This window comes from Corvus cornix, chromosome 13, assembly GCF_000738735.6.
Source record: "Corvus cornix cornix isolate S_Up_H32 chromosome 13, ASM73873v5, whole genome shotgun sequence".
Classification (NCBI taxonomy): Eukaryota; Metazoa; Chordata; class Aves; order Passeriformes; family Corvidae; genus Corvus; species Corvus cornix.
Window position 1 is genome coordinate 11326946 of NC_046343.1, and position 20197 is coordinate 11347142.

Sequence of the window (20197 nt, forward strand, 5' to 3'; positions counted from 1 at the left end):
GAGACGGGCACCAATATTGGACTTCTGGTATTTTTTGAACCACAGTGCTATGTCGAGGACATAGAAAGATATCACAAATGAGACATATCCTGAGGGGATTAGGAGGAATAATATGTTTATTAGAAAAGAGGGAAAAAAGTACATTCTGGCTTTCTAGGGGAACAAATCCCTGGAGGAAGCACCCTCCACAGGCATGCTGTGTGGGTAGGGGCTGCTCTCTGGGATCTCAAGAGTCTGGAGCTGCTCACCTGGGGCACGTGCTCTGCAAACAGCCCCTTATGCTCTGCTCTAGGGTATCGTTCCTGGGCAAGTGGTTTGTTTCTTTTAGTATTTTCTGTTTATAAGTGTTTCCAAGCATCTTCATTTTTTGAGAGAGAGAAGTGAGGAAGCAGCTGCTTGTTTTTGTGGAGGGGTTAAACACAGAACATTGTTCTCTCTTTATTTAATTTTGGGAGAGCAGTAAAGCTGTCAGGCATGCACACTGCGTTCCTGGAGCGGCGGCTGTGCTGTGTGTGCACGGCTGCCTTGGGCAGAGAACACACCAGTGCTTCTATGGGCATAAAAGGAGCTGTGAAACCACAAGTGCCAGTGACCTACCCAGTACATGAACTGGTTCTGTACATATTTCATGCTTGGTTCCTTCCTGCTGAAAATACAGCAGTGCTTAGGTGGTGGGTAGCACTGTGGGCTTTGCTTAACCGTCTCATGAAGAGCTCGACACCAGCTCACTCCAGCCCTGCCCTAGTCCCTGATGACAGGTCCACTGCACTGGACCCATTCTTCTGAGTTGCTTTGATTCACTCGCAGAAAATTTGGGGGAGTGGCCTTAAGGTGAAGCAAGAAAGACTTGGATTAGATAGGAGGAAGAAATTATTTCTGTGAGGGTGGTAAGGCATTGGGACAGGTTGCCCAGAGAAGCTGCAGCTGCTGCATCCCTGCAAGTGTTCAAGACCAGGTGGGATGGGGTTTGGAGCAACCTGGTCTAGTGGAAGGTGTCCCTGCCCCTGGCAGGGGTTTGGAGCAAGAAGATCTTTAAGGTCTTTTCCATTCCAAACTATTCTGTGATTCTGTGAAACCATCAGCTCTTCTGGATTGCATCCCAGGCTGTGCCTCAGAACCTGCTGAGCACCAGGGATGGCACAAAGGAAGAGGCTGGATTGCACTCCTGGAGCAGGAAGATGCAGAGAGAAGGTCCTCTCCCCTTTCTGTGGGATTGGCTTGTCTGTGTTGGGCAACTTCATCCCAAGTCTCCATTAGTTGGCTTTGGATTTATGTTGTTGGGAAAATACCTTTGCATGCAGGACAGCATGAACCAGGAGTGTGAGTTAACTGATGGCTGGGCGTTCACCTCAGTGCTGCTTCACTGCTTCCTGAAGTTATGTATTTGGGGGCTCAGAGCTTCCAGAGGAGGTGGGGTTCTTGTCTGATTGAAAAATAAATACCTTTAGGGGAATTGTAATAAAAATACTGGTGTTTCTTTAAGCCTGTGGTGTTTGCTGTGGTTTTGGCTCTTGGTGCTGTGCACTTAACTGCTCTGAAGGTCTGTTGAGGTTGCTGTCACGCCATGGTATGACACAGGTCTTTGGGAGCTACATGGCCTCACAGGGAGCAAGACCCTCCTGAGCTGCTGATGGTGTGAGGGCTAAGACCACCCTATCCACCCACAGAATTCCCCACCTGAAACACCAACACTAGCGTGGGGCCCCGCTGCCCTGGGGGTTAGCAGGGTGTGAGGGACTGGGCTGACTCATTGCTGATGTGTAATTGCCCTGCCCAAGCTGTTCACTGGAGAAAAGCACACAAGCAGCCCAAAATCCTGGCAGGCACCAAGCCCAGGCAGGATGAGGCATGGCACATGCAGGGCGCAGTGGGCACTGTGGGACATAGCCTGCGTTAGGCCCTGGTGCATGAGATGGGACTTGGCTTTAGGGTACTCACTGCTGCCTGTGGTGGGCAGATCGTTCACACCACCCTGAGTTACCTATCTGTTGGTCTGGGCTTGGTCTGTGTACATTCAGCATTGATTTTTGAAATGGTTTGTTCTTGGCACAGATGGAGAACTTCAAAACCAAATAAAATCTTACCACTGTTTTTCTTAATCCTTTCCTGTCCTCAAACCTCAGCTCCTTTGGAGGCCCCTTTCAAGAACATGGGGCTGCAGTGGCTCAGTGCAGGTTTTCTTTGCAGTGTTTTTAACTTCATGACATACCTGATTATTCTCAGACTTGTGTGTGCTTCCTTGATGTCACACACACTGGTTCTGGCTCAGGGCAGACCCGAGGGCTCTCTGGAGAGAGGTGAGTGCCTCTGATACAAGCTCCATCCGAAAACCTCTGCGCACTGCCAGGCTCTAATGTCATACAATCACAGAATGCTTGGGTGGGAAAAGATTTTTAAGACCATTGAGTCTGGCTGTTAACCTGGCCCTGCTGAGGTCACCACTAACCATGTCCAAAGCAGGTAGAACCCCTGCACGAGGATTCAGGCACAGCACTGACCCATAACCAGACTTGTCCAGCTTTCTGTGGACTGTTTGGTGTCAATGGCTTTGCACAGCTGTGGGTTAGGAGAACTTAGTCTACAGTATTTTAAATATTATTCACTGAAATACAAACTTTGTGCCTGACAGGCATTACAATAATGATTCCCAAGCTGTTAAGACACCAATGCTGTATCTCAAATGGATTCTTGGTGTGCAGCTCTGTTTCAAGCCCTCGGTCATCTCCACAGCTAACATAAAATGCTAACATGAAAATACTGCCAAAATAATTTGAAATTTGAAAAGCAGAAGCTAAAAGTAGGAAACAGCTAAGAGTCCCATTTTTGGAGAGCAGCTTATTCTTCAAGAAAGCTACAACCTGGTTAAGATCAGTGCAGGGGGAAGAATGCATCAGACATCTAGACAGCACTGAATAGACAAGAACAAAATATAGCTGTCCTGGGTCAAGCTGAAGGTCTGTTAGTCTAAAAGCTAGCTGGCAGCCAGGGCTGTGGGGTGAACACTGAGGGAAGCAGATAACAGCAGGCAAGAGCATGGAGGTGCTTCCTTGGAGTTGCTGGTTGAGCTTCAGGTTCACTTTCTGATGAGTCTGGCAGCTTCTGTGGCTGTAGAAGGACCCTAATGCCCTGTGAATGGATACAGGGGTCCAAAAAACCCTAACGATGCCAGGGGAAAAATAATCCTGTCCTGCGTTGAAATGTCCTGTGTCAGAGCTAATCTAATGTGTGTGGAGCTGAAAGACATCTCCTGTTGTTTGCTCTGAGCTGAGTCATTGGGCAGCCCATGAGGGGTTGGCCTGGGCAGGTTTGTTAGAGCCAAACAGCCCAGCTGAAACTATTGAAGAGCAAATAGCAAATACTGATTTACTCTGACAATGCAACAAAAGCTGTAACTTGGGCTGCCAGTTCTACTTAACTGTCAGAAGTGGTTTGGAGTTTCTCAAACACCTTCAGGTTTGTGTTTCGGTGGTGCCTGTGGCTGTGGTCACGCAGGGAGCAGTGCAGCAGGCCCATGTTACACTGGGGGCTGTCTGTTTCTCGCCAGGGGCTGTTGTGGTAAGACTTAAATCCTTTTGAATTCCTTACAAAAGTAGAACAAATTGTCCCTGGAAATATTCAAGGCTAGGTTGGATGGGGCTTGGCGCAACCTGATCTAGTGGAAGGTGCCTTGGTGTTGGAACAAGATTATCTTTAAAGTCCCTTCGAACCCAAGCCATTGTAGGATTCTGTGAAATCAAGATGTAAGCTGGGATGTATGCATGCCTCCTTTCTAAGAAACCACCTGTTTAATGATGGCTTGTGGTGGTTGGGGGGCTTATGGACACTGGGGAACTGCCCACTTGGTCTTACTGTCTGAAAAACTGTACCTGGTCTGTCTGGTTGCTGTCATGCACTGTAAGCCATGTCCAAGGGGAGGTGGTAGGTAGCGCAGTGCTCCTGTTGTCTGGATTTCTTAAGGAGGGTGGGACAGAGACCCACCACCTAAGACAGGGAGTTATATCTGTGTAAATCAAGAGTAAACAGAATCAAACCACCAGCTTGCTTTAATGCAGTGACACGTGAATAACCAAAAGTCAAGCTCGCCATGACTTCTCAGTTGATAAAATGTGTTTGGTTAGCAGATGCTCTGAAGAGGAAATTAGAGGGCAAACACATAGCTATTAAGAGTTTAACCAGACATGTTTACCTTTTCTGACTATACCTTGCATCATTTTATATTATTGTAAAAATTAAAACCACATTTGGGATGATGGAAGGATAAATGAAATGAAATTTCTCTAGAACCTCTTTTATGGGCTCCAGGATTGATCTTGTGGCTGACCACAAACAGTACCTGGACCTGTCATTAGTTCCTCAGGAAAAAAGTTAGAAGTTTTATAAGGTTCTGGCACTCCTACAAAACCAGAAGGAAAGAACTGTGGAGGCTTAAAGAGCCATGTGATATTTATAGAATAGAATCATGGAATCATTTAGGATGGAAAGGATCTTAAAGATCCTCGAGTCCAGCTGTTACCCCACCATTGCCAAGGCATGTTCCCAAGTGCCACATCTGCTAAATCCCTCTGGGGTTGGGATTGGTGACCATGCAGGACTAGAAAGAGACACGTCATTTGGATGACAGTCCAGGAAAAGTGGTGTCAAACATGACCTCTCCCCAGGCAGCAGTCAGGGGATGGCACTTCTCCATGGGTGGTTAATCGAAGGGGAGGGTTTCATGTGCTTCTTGGGGATTGACTCTTGCAGCGTCATGAAAGGTCTGCAAGCCAAAGGAGTGTGAAGCATCTCTCTGGAAAGAGCATATTGCATTTACTTCAAGCACGAGACAAATGTGAGGAGGGGACCTCGTCACACAGTAGCTGGAGTTAACTGAAATCCCTTATTTCAGAGAATGTTGTTGCAGGGGATGGCCCTTGGAGAACTGGGGCGTACCTGAGAGCTCTGACATCCAACCTCAGGTAGATGCCATTGGTGTAGATAAAACATATTCTCCAGAAATAACTATTCCCTTTACCTGCATCTTATTCCAAGAAACTGGACTTCTTTTAAAAAAACCCTAGCATTCTTTTAAGTAACCCTTTTATTTTTCCCAGATTAACCCTGGAAGTAAAGCAGCCATGGCAGACCTATGCCCAGGAGACACTATTTTGGCAATCAATGGAGAGAACACGGACAACATGACACATCTAGAAGCACAAAACAAGATCAAAGCGTGTGTGGACCAGCTGCTGCTCTCTGTGAACAGGTTGGTTCTCTCTGATGTCCTCCTGCGTCAGTTTTGCTCAGAAGGCTTTTGGCTGGCCCTGGAGCAGATGTGCTCTCAGGCTGGGTTCTTGGAGCATCCCCATGGTCTGGATAATTGTCATGTGTTTTCAAAAACAGTAAAACAAAATTATTTTTAATGGATTACTGATAGAAAAAGTGGCTTGTCCAGGCTGTGGCCTGAGTTGAATCTTTGAGGTTGTGTCAACTGAAGCAAGAGTAGCATGGGAATCATAATCTCCTTTGGACAAACCCTTTCACTTCATTAACATCCACCCATCATTTTAAGCATCTGTTCAATGAATACACTTTTGAAGGTCCTGCCAAATGAACTTTTTAGGGTATTTCAAAGCAAAATGAAAGCGTGAGTTTGGTATTGGGGGTTGGGGGTCTTCTGGTTGTTCTGGTTTTTTTTAAGTTGGAGCAAGGTTTTTTTGTGTGTGTTGTGGTTTTTTGTTTGTTTGTGGGTTTTTTTGTTTAGTTGGTTTGGTTTTCTTGGGGGTTTTTTGATTTCTGTTGGAATTAATTCTGTAGCAAAATCACAAATTACCCAGGCAAAATGAGTGCTCCTTATAAGGTTCACAAATGGCTAATATTATCTGTAATAAATTTAAATAAGTGGATATAGTTTTCCACTTCAGATTAAGGAGTCATTTCCTGCTATAAAGAGCTATCATTTACTGTTTATACTTTTCTTGGAAAACCATGTAGTTCTGACTGGATGCCTGGGCAGCAGGGAAGGAGTGCTGCCATAAATGGAGCAAACCCTCTGTGATTCCTCATGGTTCCTCAGACAGGCATCTCTGAGCTGCCTGTCTAAAGCAAAGTCCTCTGAGCTCAGCCCATGGTGTTCAGATGATGTGGCTTCAGTATTACAACAGAAAGAAAATAAGGAAAGCAAGCAAAACCCCTTCACACAGGTGGAATTTCCCATAGCCAAGGAAGGTGGTTGTTTTGCTTTCCATCTGGAGCAGTTTTAGGGAGACTAGGTGATTTTCTACCTGCAAGAGGACCTGGGCCCAGGGCAGGACCAGGGCTCCTTTCCCGACTGTCTGCAGGCTGCTGGAGCTCTCCTTGGAAGAGGTGGAAATCCATATGTAGTGACAGGAGGTTTTGATGAGCCACCAGCTGCTGGGGTGGTCTGGCAGCAGAACAGCTTCATTGGGAGTTAGAACCAAGTTTTGCTGAAAACAGTTTTCACCTGCAGCGTGGCAATGTTTTATTCTTATGGATGAGGGTTTCTGCTGTGTGAATTGACAGACTGCATTCCCACCTTTCCACTTCATTTTAGCCACTGGTATCAACTGGTGGGATTTTTTTTTTTGGCTCAGATTGGACCCTTGAATATCTCTGTGAAAGTGCATCTCCTTTCCTAAGTGGTGATTCCTGCACAGGGCAGGGATTGTGGTCACAATGGTCTCACAACAGTGTTGGTATGTGCCTTGCTGGGTTTAGGGATGATGTCTTCTTGGTTTTCCTGAGACACAGAAATGTTCATTCATGACCTCTAGATGATCTGGAAGATGCTGTGTGGAGGGGCTGTGGCTTCAGGTTGTTTTTACCCAACTGTACCTACCAAGGTGTGGATATTTTTAACAGTGAGACCTTGTGTTACATTCAGAGAAGGTGAATTCTCTGATAGAGATGTGGCTGGTGGTGGCCCACAGCCTTGCAGTGAGTGGGCTTTGCTAAACAAGAGGATTGCAATGGTTTTGTCAGGCCTTAAAGTCTTCATAAATGCAGATTTTAAAGACTTTTTTATCTTACAGTCAGGCAAAAATAAATTCTCAGGGCTCTACAAGGCAGGAACAGATGGTGAGGGGAGGAGCTGTTCAGCATGGGGTGGCTCTTCTTGGATCAGTTTGGTGGCTTCTCCAAGGGCAGAACTCACCTTGGCTGTGCCCAGAGATGTCCATGAAAGTGGCACTTCTCTTGACAGAAAAACTGAGTAGTTTGGTTTTTTATGCAGTGAGGACAGCAGCTCCAGTGATGCGCTATTAGGTCTATTTTTAGTTTGGACCAAAGTGAGTGCACAGTGACTTGGTTCTTGGATCTCTCTCTTGTCTCCCAAGTGACCTCTTGGATCCTGTTGCCTAATTGTTAGTCATTGCTGGAAGCACATCTGGCGTTCTCTCCTAGGTGTGAGTGGATGCCTGCTCCAGGATCTGCCTTCTGGAATGTGGGGTTACCTGGTCCTGCTCAGGGAGCCATGTCCTCTGGCAGTGATGAGGGATTTTGTTGGTTTGTGTGCATGTCCAGCCACTGCTGTTTGTCACAGCTATGGATCAACACCCTGGACCCTGCTCTGAGGCTGAGCTCCAAGAAAGCCCTGCCTGTGGGGGTGTGGATTAGTATCTTTTCCCTTGGGGAGAGGATGGTCTTCAAGCAGCATCTTTTCTGTACACTGCCTTTAACAAAATACAGTTTGCAAGTCAACACAAGGAGATTTATTTTTAAATGTGTTTGTCTGAAATACATTTGAAATAACATGCCTGTTTGTTGTATGTCTTTAGTGGAGATACATGAAATTTGGTGTTAACTCTGTTTTGTCAAAGCAAGGTTCCTCCATCTGGGCATGCGTGGGGATGAAGGAGAGGGCAGGGAGGTGCACAGTGCTGGTGCTGTCTGGACTGCTCCATTCTGTGCCCTTTCTCCATCAACCCTTGACATTATATGTTACTGAGATAGAGAACAAGATGGGTTTTGTTTTCAGACTCTGGTCAGTAAGTGCCCTTAGACTAGGAAGTTCAGTAGGAAAGTCAGAATGTGGGAAAAACAAGAAGGGGGAGTTACTGAGTGGCCTGACCAAGACCAAGTATCATGCATCAAATAAAGGTAGCCATAAAATTGGGTTGGAGCTGTGTTTTGATGAAATCACTACTTGAAAGCAGAGGGTTGAGGACCTTGGGTGTGGGACGGTAGACCTTGTGGCATCGCTGTTCCTGCTGACACAGATTGCCGGGAAACCCTTGGCAGCTCTGTCTAGACAACCCATCTGTCCCAGAGGGCCAGGGCGAGTCCCACAGCTTTTTCTGAACTTTTTGTTGTCTGCCAGCTGGGAGGGTGAAGGCTTGTGCTGCAGCTTTCCTGGAGAAACTGGCCCTATGCTGGCATTGGGAAAACTGCTGGCAAGGGGGGGATGTCACAGCTTTTCAAGCATGTTGGGCTCTGTGGCTCTCCTGTGCCACTGGAGCCAACAGTCAGTGTCACTATCTGTGAAGCTGCTGCTCTCAGGCTGGACTAGCAGATACTTCCTTTTTTTTAAATCTCTTTGTCCTTTATCAAGGACAAATCTCTTGAGGGGGTTTTCCCTCCTTCTTCACACCCTCCATTTTCTAAATCCTTTCTTGGCCAGACCCCGACCTCCCTGAAGTTAATGGGTGTTTTGTCCCTGGCTTTTCTGGGTCTTGCTTTGCCCCAACATGTGCAAGGCTGTCTTTGGGCAGTGAGGCTGTGAAAGGCAAAGCAGCACAGTGGCCTTACTGTTCTGAAACAAAGTGGTTGAAAGTCCTCATTGATGCCTATATGGGCACTGATGTGAGGTGTGAGGAATTACTTGGGCATCCCTGGAACAAGGGCTGGATGTTCAGGCTGTGGTTAATGGCTCCAAAATGGGAGGCCAGGAGTTCACATGGGCTTACTGAGGCTGTGGGGGAGGCAGCGATGGCACTGATTAAGATTTAGTGGGATGGTTCAGACTGCCCTGATGATAAATTAGGCAGCTGTTCCATCATCATCTTCCCAGCTGTTGAATCTCAAGCCAAGGTAGCATGGGATGTACTTTGCCTGCCTTAGTGCAGGAAGGGTCAGGCCAGTTATGTGGCAGCTGGTTGGAGAAGATCGGGGGTCTGGAGCAGCCCCATGAACTGCTACTCACAAACACCTGGCAAAATTTGTTCTTTTCACTCACTGTGAAGTTGCTTCCAAGTTACACAACAAATTCCTTAAGAGGCAAGAAGTGTGTTAGTGTGTTGTGCCAGGGGAGGTTTTGATTGGCTGTTAAGGAAAATTTCTTCGCTGAAAGGGTTGTCAAGTCCTGAAACAGGCTGCCTAGGGAACTCGTATCCCTGGAGGGATTTAAAAGACATGTAGATGTGGCACCTGGGGACATGGTTTAGTGGTGGGCTTGGCAATGCTGGGATGACAGTGGGGCTGGATGGTCTAAGAGGGCTTTTTCAACCTTCACAATTTTATGATTTCCAGTCCAATCCAATTCCAGCCCTTTCTTTTGGTGATAGCACTAGGGCTGTTGTGCACAGGGTCAGGTTGATGCTGGAAGACTGGAAGCATCTGCCTGGCCCCAGGTGCAGCTAAGAACCCCAGGGTGGTTGAGTTGAATTTATTTCCTGACTGTGGTGTCAAAGAATTAATCCTCAAAGGTTTGGCTTTGATTCCTTCTATCTAAAATAAATCGTGGAAGCAGTTTCTTCCCCCTTTGTTTGGTGTGTATGCCAATGCTGAGTCTGCTTGGAGAATTGACTATGAAGATTCTCTATCTATTCCTGCTCTTTGTACAGAGATGGACTTTCTCTAAAAGTTTCTGTGTGAGAAAGCCCAGCAATGAATCTGCTGGACGTGTAACCCTAACAGTCCCTGGAACATCATGTAGTTGATGTTCCTTCCGTCTCCCTCAGCTCCTGGGGATTTTGTTGGGGTCTGTTAGCTGTGAGCAGCACAGGCAAGCTGCTGGAAGATGGGAAGGATGACAATGTATGTTCTCAAGTTTCCAGTAAAAGTACAACTGAAAAAATGAATCACAGCTTCCCCTCTGGAGCTCCTTGAAGACTAATAGAGAGGAAAACCGGCAGCTTTCCAGAGCAATACACAGTGGTTTCAGCTGAGAGGAATGAAGGAGGAGAAATCCTGCAACTTCTTCACACAGTCTGGACGAGCTGGGTCCTTCGGGGTGCTCAGCAGAGCTCAGCTCCTGTGCTGCTCACCTGCCTTGCAGAGGGTGGATCCAACGCCTTAGGGTTATCGTGGTGAGGTTCACGATCCTGGGAAGTTTGAAGCATCGGTTGTAGCTGCTTTTAGACTGAATTAAGCTTCTAGAAGGCTAATGGTCATATCAGTGATAACAATCACTTGTGAGCATCATGATGCGCCATGGTGGGAGATGAAGAGCAGATGAAGGCAGGACCGTGGAGTCACCCCCCAAAGAAAGCAGGTGAAATATAGCAACATGATTATTCTGGTGGTTTGCGGCTGCATGGTCACAGATGGCAGTGACCTGGATCCAGACTGGCACTTCCCAAGTGATAAATGTTAGTTTTTAAGGGGATGGAGAAATCAGAAATTTGGTAAGACACAGGAATTCTTGCAACTTAAAAGCAGCTCTACAAATGTTGAGAGTGAGACTTGCAGATCACTACCAGGTGAAAAAACATTCTGGTAAAATATGTGAGCATATGCAAGTAATCTTTTGAGAATGACTCTTAAACTTTCAGAAAACAAATGGTGGGATAAAAGGTGTCTGCAGCTTTGTTTTTTTAGTGATGTTCTGTTAATGGGTCCATTTCCCACGAAGCCCTGTGTGGAAGGCCTTGCACTAACCTAGGAGAAGGTATTTTTCTTGGGATTGTCCTAGCTGCCATTAAGAGAGCAAAGTGGTGTAAGTGCAGGGTAGTGATTTTCACATAGCTGCCTTTAATCCCCTATAACACATCGGAGAACACTTTTCTTGTCCCTGAGCTGTAAATTAAGCAACTCGGAACATTTGAGTGATGCCTGATCTGTTGCCTATGACGTATGAAAAGTGTGTTGGGGTTTTGCTGTTGCCTAAAAACAAAGCTCTGACTATTGGTAGGGTGACCCTGCTGCTGGGGGTCTCGGGGTGACTCTGCTGACCCCCAGGTCCCCACTGCTCTGGGGCTTGTTCTGGGAGGTGCAGGGCACCCGTGTGCTGCTGGTCCTGCTGGGGCTGTGGGCATGGGGTGTTCCTGCAGCCAGGGCTGGAGCATGAGCTCCAAGCATCAGCCCCTCCTGCAGTAGCTGCCTGTAGCATTGTTCTCTCAGGCAGAGTCATCTCTTAATTATTTTGGATTATTTCAGATTACATGGTATTTTGCTGTTCCCAGGGAAAAGAGGAAGTCTCCCTGTGTAAACATAAATGCTCATCCAACTTACAACTTGACTTTCTTTTTGGTGAGGCTGGTGTTTCTCCCATTCACCTTTGCTTTGCCTTTCAAAGTGCCAAGTGGAGCCCACATTGTGCTGTATCAGCTTGTTTGAGTATAGTTCAAGTGAAAGCTGGGTCTAATGTGAGCCTGGTTTTGTTCAGGCTGTCACTGGAAGCTCTCAGAATTGGTCTCCATTATACCAAGGACTTCTGGTCACTCTGCAGAACTGATGGTGAAGCCTTGAGTTCAGTCATTAAAGCATTAACTGTGAATGGGCTTCTCCATGCAAACTGAAGTCTGTCCATGTCTGTCATTAAGTGTAAATATACCCATAATGACTTTTAGAATGCACAAGTTTATCTGCTTTCTGGTACAGACAGTGTGATCTCTGTCAGGGGTATGGAGAACCGGGAAGTGCGGGCAATACTGGTGACCGAATGCCCTACCTTCACACAGAATGAACTTACTGCTATCGCTCTTATCTTCTGCAATCAGAATCACTTTCTGAAGCTCTGTTCTTATTTACTGGCAGGTTGAAGTCTTTTGGGATGCTTTAAGCTGTGTTTGGCATGTGGGTTCCAGAGCTGAGTGGGGGGAAAGTTATCATGGACCCTTCTCGGGGCACCGCGAGCTCTCATCAGGCTGGCTCAGGAAAGCATGGAAATAATAATGGTGATCCCTGCCAATGTAATTAGGCATTTCCATTGTTCTGGGCCTCCAGATCTGATTTTCAGTGTGGAAGCAATATACACAGCAGTGGATCCTGGCAAAAAGCAAGTCGGGGTTGCTGGGAATGCTGATGTTCCTGGGAGGGACTGTTTCCTTTGTCCCATTTGGAAAGACCAATTTATAGTGAATTGTCCCAGCCTAAAATCAAATAACTACAGTAAAGATAAATTATCAGAACAAGATATCTAGCTATGAGAGAGAGAGTAATCATTCCCTGTTGAAAAGGCTATAATGGCAGTACTGAAAAAAAAAAAAAGCTGAAATCCTCAGGGGTTGGATCCTAGATTTGGAAAGGCAGCTTTGTCTGCTGACTTGTGTAGTTGTGAAAAAGGTAAAAATCACATCAAGAATTCCTGGGTTAAAATCATGCTCCTTATTTTTCAAACTTAGACTCTGCAGATAATTAAAGTGAAAGTGAATGTGGTATGTGGCAGGGGTGAGAGTCCACAGTGGATGCTTGGATGTATCTGTGCCCATGGAGCAAGACCTATTTTTGTGAAGTGGTGCATATACAGACTGCGATGATAAACAAAATATTTCGCATGTTGAAAGCTGTATCTTGAACTTAATGGAATTTCCATCTTCCAACTTAACCTTCTTGCATCCTGAAAAGCCTGTATATGAACCTGCTGGACCTTGCCTGGGCCCCTGCAGCTCCCTCATACCCTGAGTGTTGGAGATCTATGCTGGAGATCATGTCTCAGCCATGCCCCCAGATGCCTTTGTGGGGAAAAAATTGGTCAGGCACATGGAAAATCTTTGGACAGTGACAGTACTGTGCTCTGCCTTGGCAGGACTGAAGATGCATTTCAGAATGGAAACTGTATTTTTAGGGCTTTTTCTGTCTGGCAACTATTGAAAGGGTCAAGATGATTCATACAGGGTGGTGTAAGCCTTGTCCCTTTTTATAGAATTCCTGATGTGGTCTAGTACACAGGCCTGCCAGGGATTGCATGTATGTATGTATACATATATCTATACACACATGTAATCAGAATACTTTCTGGATTTGGGGGCAGAATAAAGGGACAAAGCCAGGAATATGAAAAACAGGAGCTACCAAGAGCCTGTCTTCTGATTTCTTGAACCAAAATAAGTTTGTCTCTTAAACCCCAAACTGAGACAGAGCCAGTAGTTCAAGGATGATATTGAGCTTCATGGTTTTAATAGCGTGAAACTGTCATCTTCTCTATTTACCATTGTACTGTTTCTGAGGATAATTTTGGACAAATGCATATATAATATAGGCCTGCCAGGGAATTAATATGTGCTATATATGCGTTTGGCTTTTTTTTTTCTTTTGTGGTTTGTTTGTTTGGGTTTTTATTTAATTTGTTTTATTGCTTTTTTGTTTTGTTTAAGGAGCGTGTTTCTTTCTTTGGGATTTTTGTGGATTTTGTTTGTTTGGAGTGGAGTGCTTTAGTTAGGGCTTTTTTAAAAGCCATTTAAGTAGAGTTTACTTAATTTCCCACTGCAGAGCCGAAGGGAAGACGTGGTCACCCCCTGTCCTGGAAGATGGCAAGGTTCAAGCGTACCGGATCAACATCGAGCCAGACCCTCAGGTATGGCAGCTGCAGCCCTGCACACCTGCTGCTCTCCCAACTTGATTTTGAGGAGAGGACATCCATGTCTGGAGTCTGGAAAGCCCTGTGCTCTGCCTACGGTCCTTCCAGAAGTGAAGGACTTTCCATGTGTGGCTTTAAAGTTCCATGCAGGTCTATCTGTGCTTTGCTGGATCAGGTTGCCAAGGACACAAGGAGGCTGGGCAGCACTGACCCTCCTGAAGCCGTGACCAAGCTCAGAGTCAGTGTTATTTTGGATGGAGCTGTTGGGAGTCCTCTGACTGCCTGGTGCCTGCCCGTCCCGGGATACAGCATGCGCAGAGTCTGTCTGCATCTACCTCAGCTGATGTGCCTCTTGGCTGCTTCCAAAATCTGTTGCACCCTCTCAATCCCATGACAGTGATTCACCTCCCATGATGGTGGATTTCTTTTTTTTCTTTTTTCTTTTTTTTTTTTTTTTTGGTAATGTTCTCATCTTTTGCCTTGGTTTTTTTTCCTCTCTCACTCCTTCTCTCTGCTTTGCAGCTTCTCTCTTCCCTCTGTCCTCAGCTCTGTTCCCTGGAACCTTCTGCCTATATCCTGCCCTGCCTTACTACCCCGTCTCCTGCAGCAGCCAGGCGGTGAATGGAGCTGAGCAGGTCTCCCCAGCTTTCCTACCCATCTCTTGACTTATGGCTTGTTAGCAAGGTCAAAGGTGACTCTCACTCTCCTTTGGCTTCTTGATGGAAAGAGGCATGGGGTTTCTTTTCTTCTTCTCTGCTTATGAGGTACTGGATTGTCAATTTTTGCATGAGCTGGTCCACATTGTAGAGATATCTGGGGAACAAGGAGGAGACCAGGGGGATAGATAGGCAGAGGGCAGCTCCTGCTGTCTGGCTGCCCCTTGAATGTGTGCTGAGCTGATGCACATGCTGCCAACTTTCCCAGGGCACCCGAGGTCAGGGATGGCAGGGCTGGAGCCTGCTGAGGCTTCTCACTGCTGTAGGTTGACCACCCCACCCAGGGCAGTTGCAGAGGCCCTGGGGCTGCCTTCAGCTCTCAGAACACCAAAGTATGTCAGTTCAGGCGGACACAGTCCCCTGTGCCTGCCCCAGAAGCGCTTGAGCGCTCTTTGGCTGACTCTGAATGTTCAAATATTGCTCAGGTGGTCTCCTTCTCCACAGAGGTGGTTTATGTCGTATGCTATTCCATGCTTTTTCTCGAACCCTTACAAAATGCCTGTGTGCAGGATCTGCTGGTTTAGCTCAACTGCTCCTTTCCAGAGAGGCTTGTGTCCTGATGAGGGTCCCAGGGTGCCCCCTCAGCCCTCATTTGGCTCAGTCCAGAAAGAATGCAAGAGCTGCAGGGGTGGAAGAGAGGGGATGGCGCTACAAGGAATGGTGTTTCCTTCAGTGAGGAATGGGGAGAAAGCACTAGCAGCAGAGAGCCCACCGAGTGATCAGGATGGGGCGAGATCCTCCAATGAGAAATTGACCAAAGCGTGAGGCCATTGAGTCTGTTGGCTGTTCCAGCATTGTGGAATTTGCAGATATTCTGCATTCCTGCTGGGTAGAGGCACAGCACAACAGCAGCACCAGCAGAGCTGCTCCAGTACCGGACACCAGCGACATGTGGGACTGTTTGTCTTTCCTGCCCTGACTTACAGCACAGGGTGATGTGTGAGCTTGGGCTTTGCATTCTGGCCATGTTTGCTTCATTTATCAGTTATAGCCATCTTCTCTGACAGATATTTTTTCTTACTAGACTTTAATGTGCCCAAACCCTATGAACAGTATTAAATGAGGAACAAATGTGCAGCAGTTCCACTGCCAGATACAACATTTCTGAGGTTTAATGCAGATTGGATTTGAATCTGACTATTAATATATGTTACATATGGATCTTTTTAAAAATTAGACAGTTTTGTAGAATATAATGAAGGGGATAGGGATGGACTATTCTGTATCTAGATGTACACTGAAAATATGTAAATCTGGGGAGTAGATGTGTAAAGCAGATGTGTTTGTGGTAGGGCACCGAGAGAGGTATGTGAACAAGGGTACACAAGTACAGGCAGCAGATCCTTGCTCTTGCTCTTTTTTTTGGTGCCTGTTTCCATATGTTGTCTTCCTTAGTGGCTTTTTGGGTTTCCCAGAGAGGAGGTGAAGGTGGTTCCATGCACACCTCCAGGTTGTGGTGCTTGCACCCAAGATGTGCTGGTTGACTCTTCTCCCCAGATGGCCTGTGCCTCCAGTGTTGTTCATGTTGACAGCCTGGGACACATGCCAACAGCTGTGCTAACCCAAGTGTTATCACTGATGTCCTCTGACCTGTGTGAGGCTGAGGATGACCATCAGCACCCAAGAGAGCCAACCCTTGCTGCAGAGCTCCCAGGCATGGCTGGAGTCCCTGTGGAGCAATGCCAGGTGACCCAGGGCTGTCCTGTGCTGTGTTCATTCAGCCCCTCTAGCAAAGGCACTTACTAGATTGTGCGAAGGAAAAATCTCATTGTAAAGTAATAACTTTGCTCAATATGTGCAACCTTTAGGTGCACTTCCTTGCATCTGGAAAAAAGCAATCTGCTTTGAAACACAGGGAAAAATTTCTGCTGGAATTCTGCCCTCAAATCACAAAAAGAGGTTGGGGGTTGTCCGTGCAAAAGATTTTGAGAGTTTTACCCCAGTGGCCTTTGCAGTAATGTGGAGCACATATCCTTCCTTCCTCCAGGTTTTTACTCTGTATGCTTTTTCATCATCCTGAGCAAAGATCTGTTGAAAATCTTGACTTGTGACTACAGTAACTCTTGCTGGAGGTCCTGAAACGTGAGCTTAAGCAGAATGCCTCAGTCTGAGTGATTTGTTGGAAAATCTGTGTTTCTATTATTACAATTTAGTTTGTTTAGGTATTATCTTTGTCTTGAAGGCAGTGAAATTTGTAGTTATCTTCTGTGCAAGAGAACTTGGAAGGTATGGAGTGGCCAGTGAGTTTTCCTCTCCCCTCTTTCTAAATCTGTTGTGGTTTCTCAGTTGAGCTTTGTGGAAAATCCCTACTCAGAGTCCAAGAATGTAATCAATCCTCCTTATTAAAACTTTGATTAATGCCATGACTGTGGGGAATAGCTCCCCTCAAACTGAAGAAGCTGGAACTGGAGAGCTGCTTTTTCATAATTAGCAGAAATAATACTGAACAGGATGAGTGAGTCACCTTCAGGAATTTTTTTTTTTTTACGCAGGCTTTGGTTGTCAGTTGGTTTCACTAGACAAATCTGTCCTTAACAGCAAGGATCTACAGAGGAGGCCACAAATGCAGTGACATTCAGACTTGCATCCTGTCCACTGGACACGGAGATGGGTGGAGGTGGGACCCACAGGCATGCTGAGGGCAGCTCAGAGCTTTCCAGCCAGCAGTCAAGATTTCCATCATGCAGACATGACATCACTGCTGATGTGTTAGGATCCCCAGTCTCACTTGGCATGGTGTTTATGTCCTTGTGGGCATGGGCCCCAGCCACTTCTCCCCAGCAGATGGGGAGAGTGGGAGCACCTATCCGTCAGTTTCTGGAGATCCCACTGTTTTTGCTTCCTGTAGCATCAACTTGCTAGTCAAAATACCCCTATGCAGTGCTAATAAAAAGAGAACATATTTATTTTCTTGTTCATTCTCAAACTGCCAGAATCAGCAGCTCTCTAGCCCAGGGGGGCTGGAAATGCAGGCTTTGGGCTATGGGGACCCTGTCAGTGCTGATTGACAGTAGATCAAGCGTGTGGGTGGGAGAATAATTGCAGCAGAAATTAAATTGGCAGCGCGTAGCCAGAGCTGGAATAGGATGCGAGTCCTCCCAAATCTGGATGCTTCGCTGAAATAGCTATGTGGGGTGAAAGGCTGGGTTTCCGCTGGCAGTGCAGACAGGGAGAGGCACTTCCCAGAGCAGTCTGTCAGGAACGGCATCCTGGTGCTACTCAGCTGGCAGAGCAGCCCCCATGTCATTCTCAGGGGATGGATGAGGGAGGTAGGTCAGTGCTCTTGGATGTCTCTTGTGCTGCGTCCTGAGCAGTGGCTTTCCCAGCCCGACCACCCGACTAGGGGATGAGCTCTGGGCAGTGGAGAAGAGCTGGTCTCTCCACAGCATCAGGGGAGTTGCACAGGAATGATGAGAAGGCGGTTTCTGCTCATCACTTCCGAATTATTTTTCCTATGTGTTATCTGTTCTTGACACCCAGCTCTCAGTCCACAAAGATTTGTTGTTAGTTTGTCCTGACTAAAATCAGGTGCAAGGCGTGTGGCTTGCCATGTGAAAATGCCAGCCGGAAGGGGGTGAAGAGGAGGAACTGGGGCAAACTTGCATTTAGTGTAGCTGTTTGAGCAGCCTAATCCAGTCAGTGCAGGAAACCCAGTGCTGGGTGTGAGCCAGGCCAGTGGAAATGTGAATACACCTTTGTTTGTTCTTGCCAGAGGGGCTCAGATGTGTGTGGTTGCAGGACTGAGGAGCTGCTACCTTCTGTTGCATGTGGCATCCACCCAGCATGGGCTCTGCAGCATCATTCCTAGGAGTTTTTCATACTTGCCCTGACCTCACAAATAGTATCACTGCTGATCATGCTTGCTCCTAATTACATAAATAAAATTACATGTGGGCTTCAGGGGAGTCTGAGCCTCTGGTGCCCCAGCTCTGGGCACCTAGGGACAGCAGTGGTTGTCCCGCAGTAGAGCAGGGAGGGTACTTTGCTGCTAACATGTCCCTTAGCACTGATTTTAACACCTTTAAAAATGTCTTAAATATGCTCATATTTGCTTTTTGCTAGATCTTTTTTCTTTTTTTACTAAGGGTGAATGTCTCCTCACTTAATTAACTGAGTAATGGATTTAGTTTAATTTAACTTTAATTAAATGGAGTATTTGTTTTAAGTTCTCCGTGGGTTGCTGCCGTGCAGGAAACTTACACATAACTTCTTTTCAAAAGCCTGGCATAGGTCATGCTGAGTTCTGTGAGCTGGGGGTTAAAGCCTCCTTGCTGAAGAGGTGGAATTTCCTTTCTCAAGGCAACTGACCTTCCTTCCTCCCCTGCTCGCAGGGCAGGATGGGCCGTGCCTGCTTCTGGGAAAGGTCTTGCTGGGACCCCCTGTCCCAACTGGCTGGGCACGAACCAGCACTCTCCTGACGGAAGGAGGGAAAATGTCTGCCTTGTGCTTTGGGGAAAACAAAGGATGAGCTAATGCCCTGGCACAAATGCAGGTTCCTTTCCATGGGAACTCTCAACTCGTTTTTGAGGACTGATTTAATAGCAGAAACATGCTGAAGCCTGACAGCCATTGTGGGTGCATCAGCTGTGAGCTCCGGGTGCTCAGGCAACATTTCACACCCAGATATTGGGGTTTTACACCACAAAATACCAGTGATCTAATTTACTGGGTGAAGAGGTTACACACTCATAGCTGTGCACTTGTGTTTACTTTTTCCTGTGATACAGTATTGCAGCATTTGAAAGCAGAGGAGTTTTCTGAGTACCACTGTAACATCTTGAAGCTGTAATCTTTTATGTGAAATTCTCTGTGTATGTCTTATATAAATTAGCATTAAGTGAGTTTTGGTAGTCCTGGTATATGAAAGAGGCAAAACCACTATTAGGATAAAGGAGGGAAAAAATGGGACTGGAAACTTTAAAATGGTGTTTTCTTCTGTCTAGGTAACTTGAATAATTTGTTCTCATTGAAGGTACATAGGAATTATACTGAAATGATAACAGTGGGGGTTGGTTTAGGACAAAACAAAATGCTGTTGGATTAAGTGCTAACACAGACATACACTGTGTTATTTTACTTGGTAACACCAGTTTCAGTGATGACTCTGTTAACACAGGTAAGGAAACTGCTGCTTGTGTACTCAGAAGTGCTGAGTGTTTGGAAGCACAGGTGTAGCTCAGTGTTTCTGTTCTTATCCATCAGGAAAAACAGCTTATCCCCTCTCATTTTTCCTTGTGTCTCACTTAAAAGGAATTAACTGCTCTTGGAGGTCACTTGAGTAACCTGCTGGGACGACAGATGTGGAGAGAGCCATCCCCAGTGGTGCAAGGGGGGGATACTGGATGGTGGAAGGATGCTCACTGTGGTCCTTCGGGATGATCAGGCTGAAGCAGCTGCTCCCATCCTCTAAAGCAGCTTATGCCACAGAGGGCTGGGAAAGGCTGAGACGTGTTTTTGAATCTACCTGAATTTATCTTTTTTTATTAACGAGGAAAAAAAAGGTTGGGGCATTCCAAAATGAAAAAATATGTTAACCTATTGCTTTTGCTGTGTTTTCTGGTGTACCTTACCCTGGTTTTTACAGAAAGAGGTGTTCAGATAAGCCATTCTGGTGAAGTAGGCACCTTTTGGTTTTACACATGTAATGTTTGTGTAGCCTGAAGCTTAGCTTGTTGCCAGTGAAGCTTTTAGTTTCAATTAGCTGCTGATAATGATTATGGAAAGAAAATCAGAAAGTGTGATATGGTAACACCTGAAAATGCAACAATTCCCCAAATGAGGAAGAGGAGAGAGACAGTAAGCTGGAAAG

At 46.3% G+C, this 20197-nt stretch overlaps 1 protein-coding gene across 1 annotated transcript in view; it reads left to right on the forward strand.

Annotated features, from left to right (window-relative positions):
• PDLIM4 (PDZ and LIM domain 4) overlaps window positions 1-20197 on the forward strand; it is a 45002-nt gene that overhangs the window by 8771 nt on the left and 16034 nt on the right. The window contains exons 2-3 of the mRNA XM_010413073.4: window positions 5091-5242; window positions 13585-13669. Of these exons, the coding sequence (XP_010411375.1) occupies window positions 5091-5242; window positions 13585-13669 (237 nt within the window). The remainder of the gene's footprint in view (window positions 1-5090; window positions 5243-13584; window positions 13670-20197) is intronic.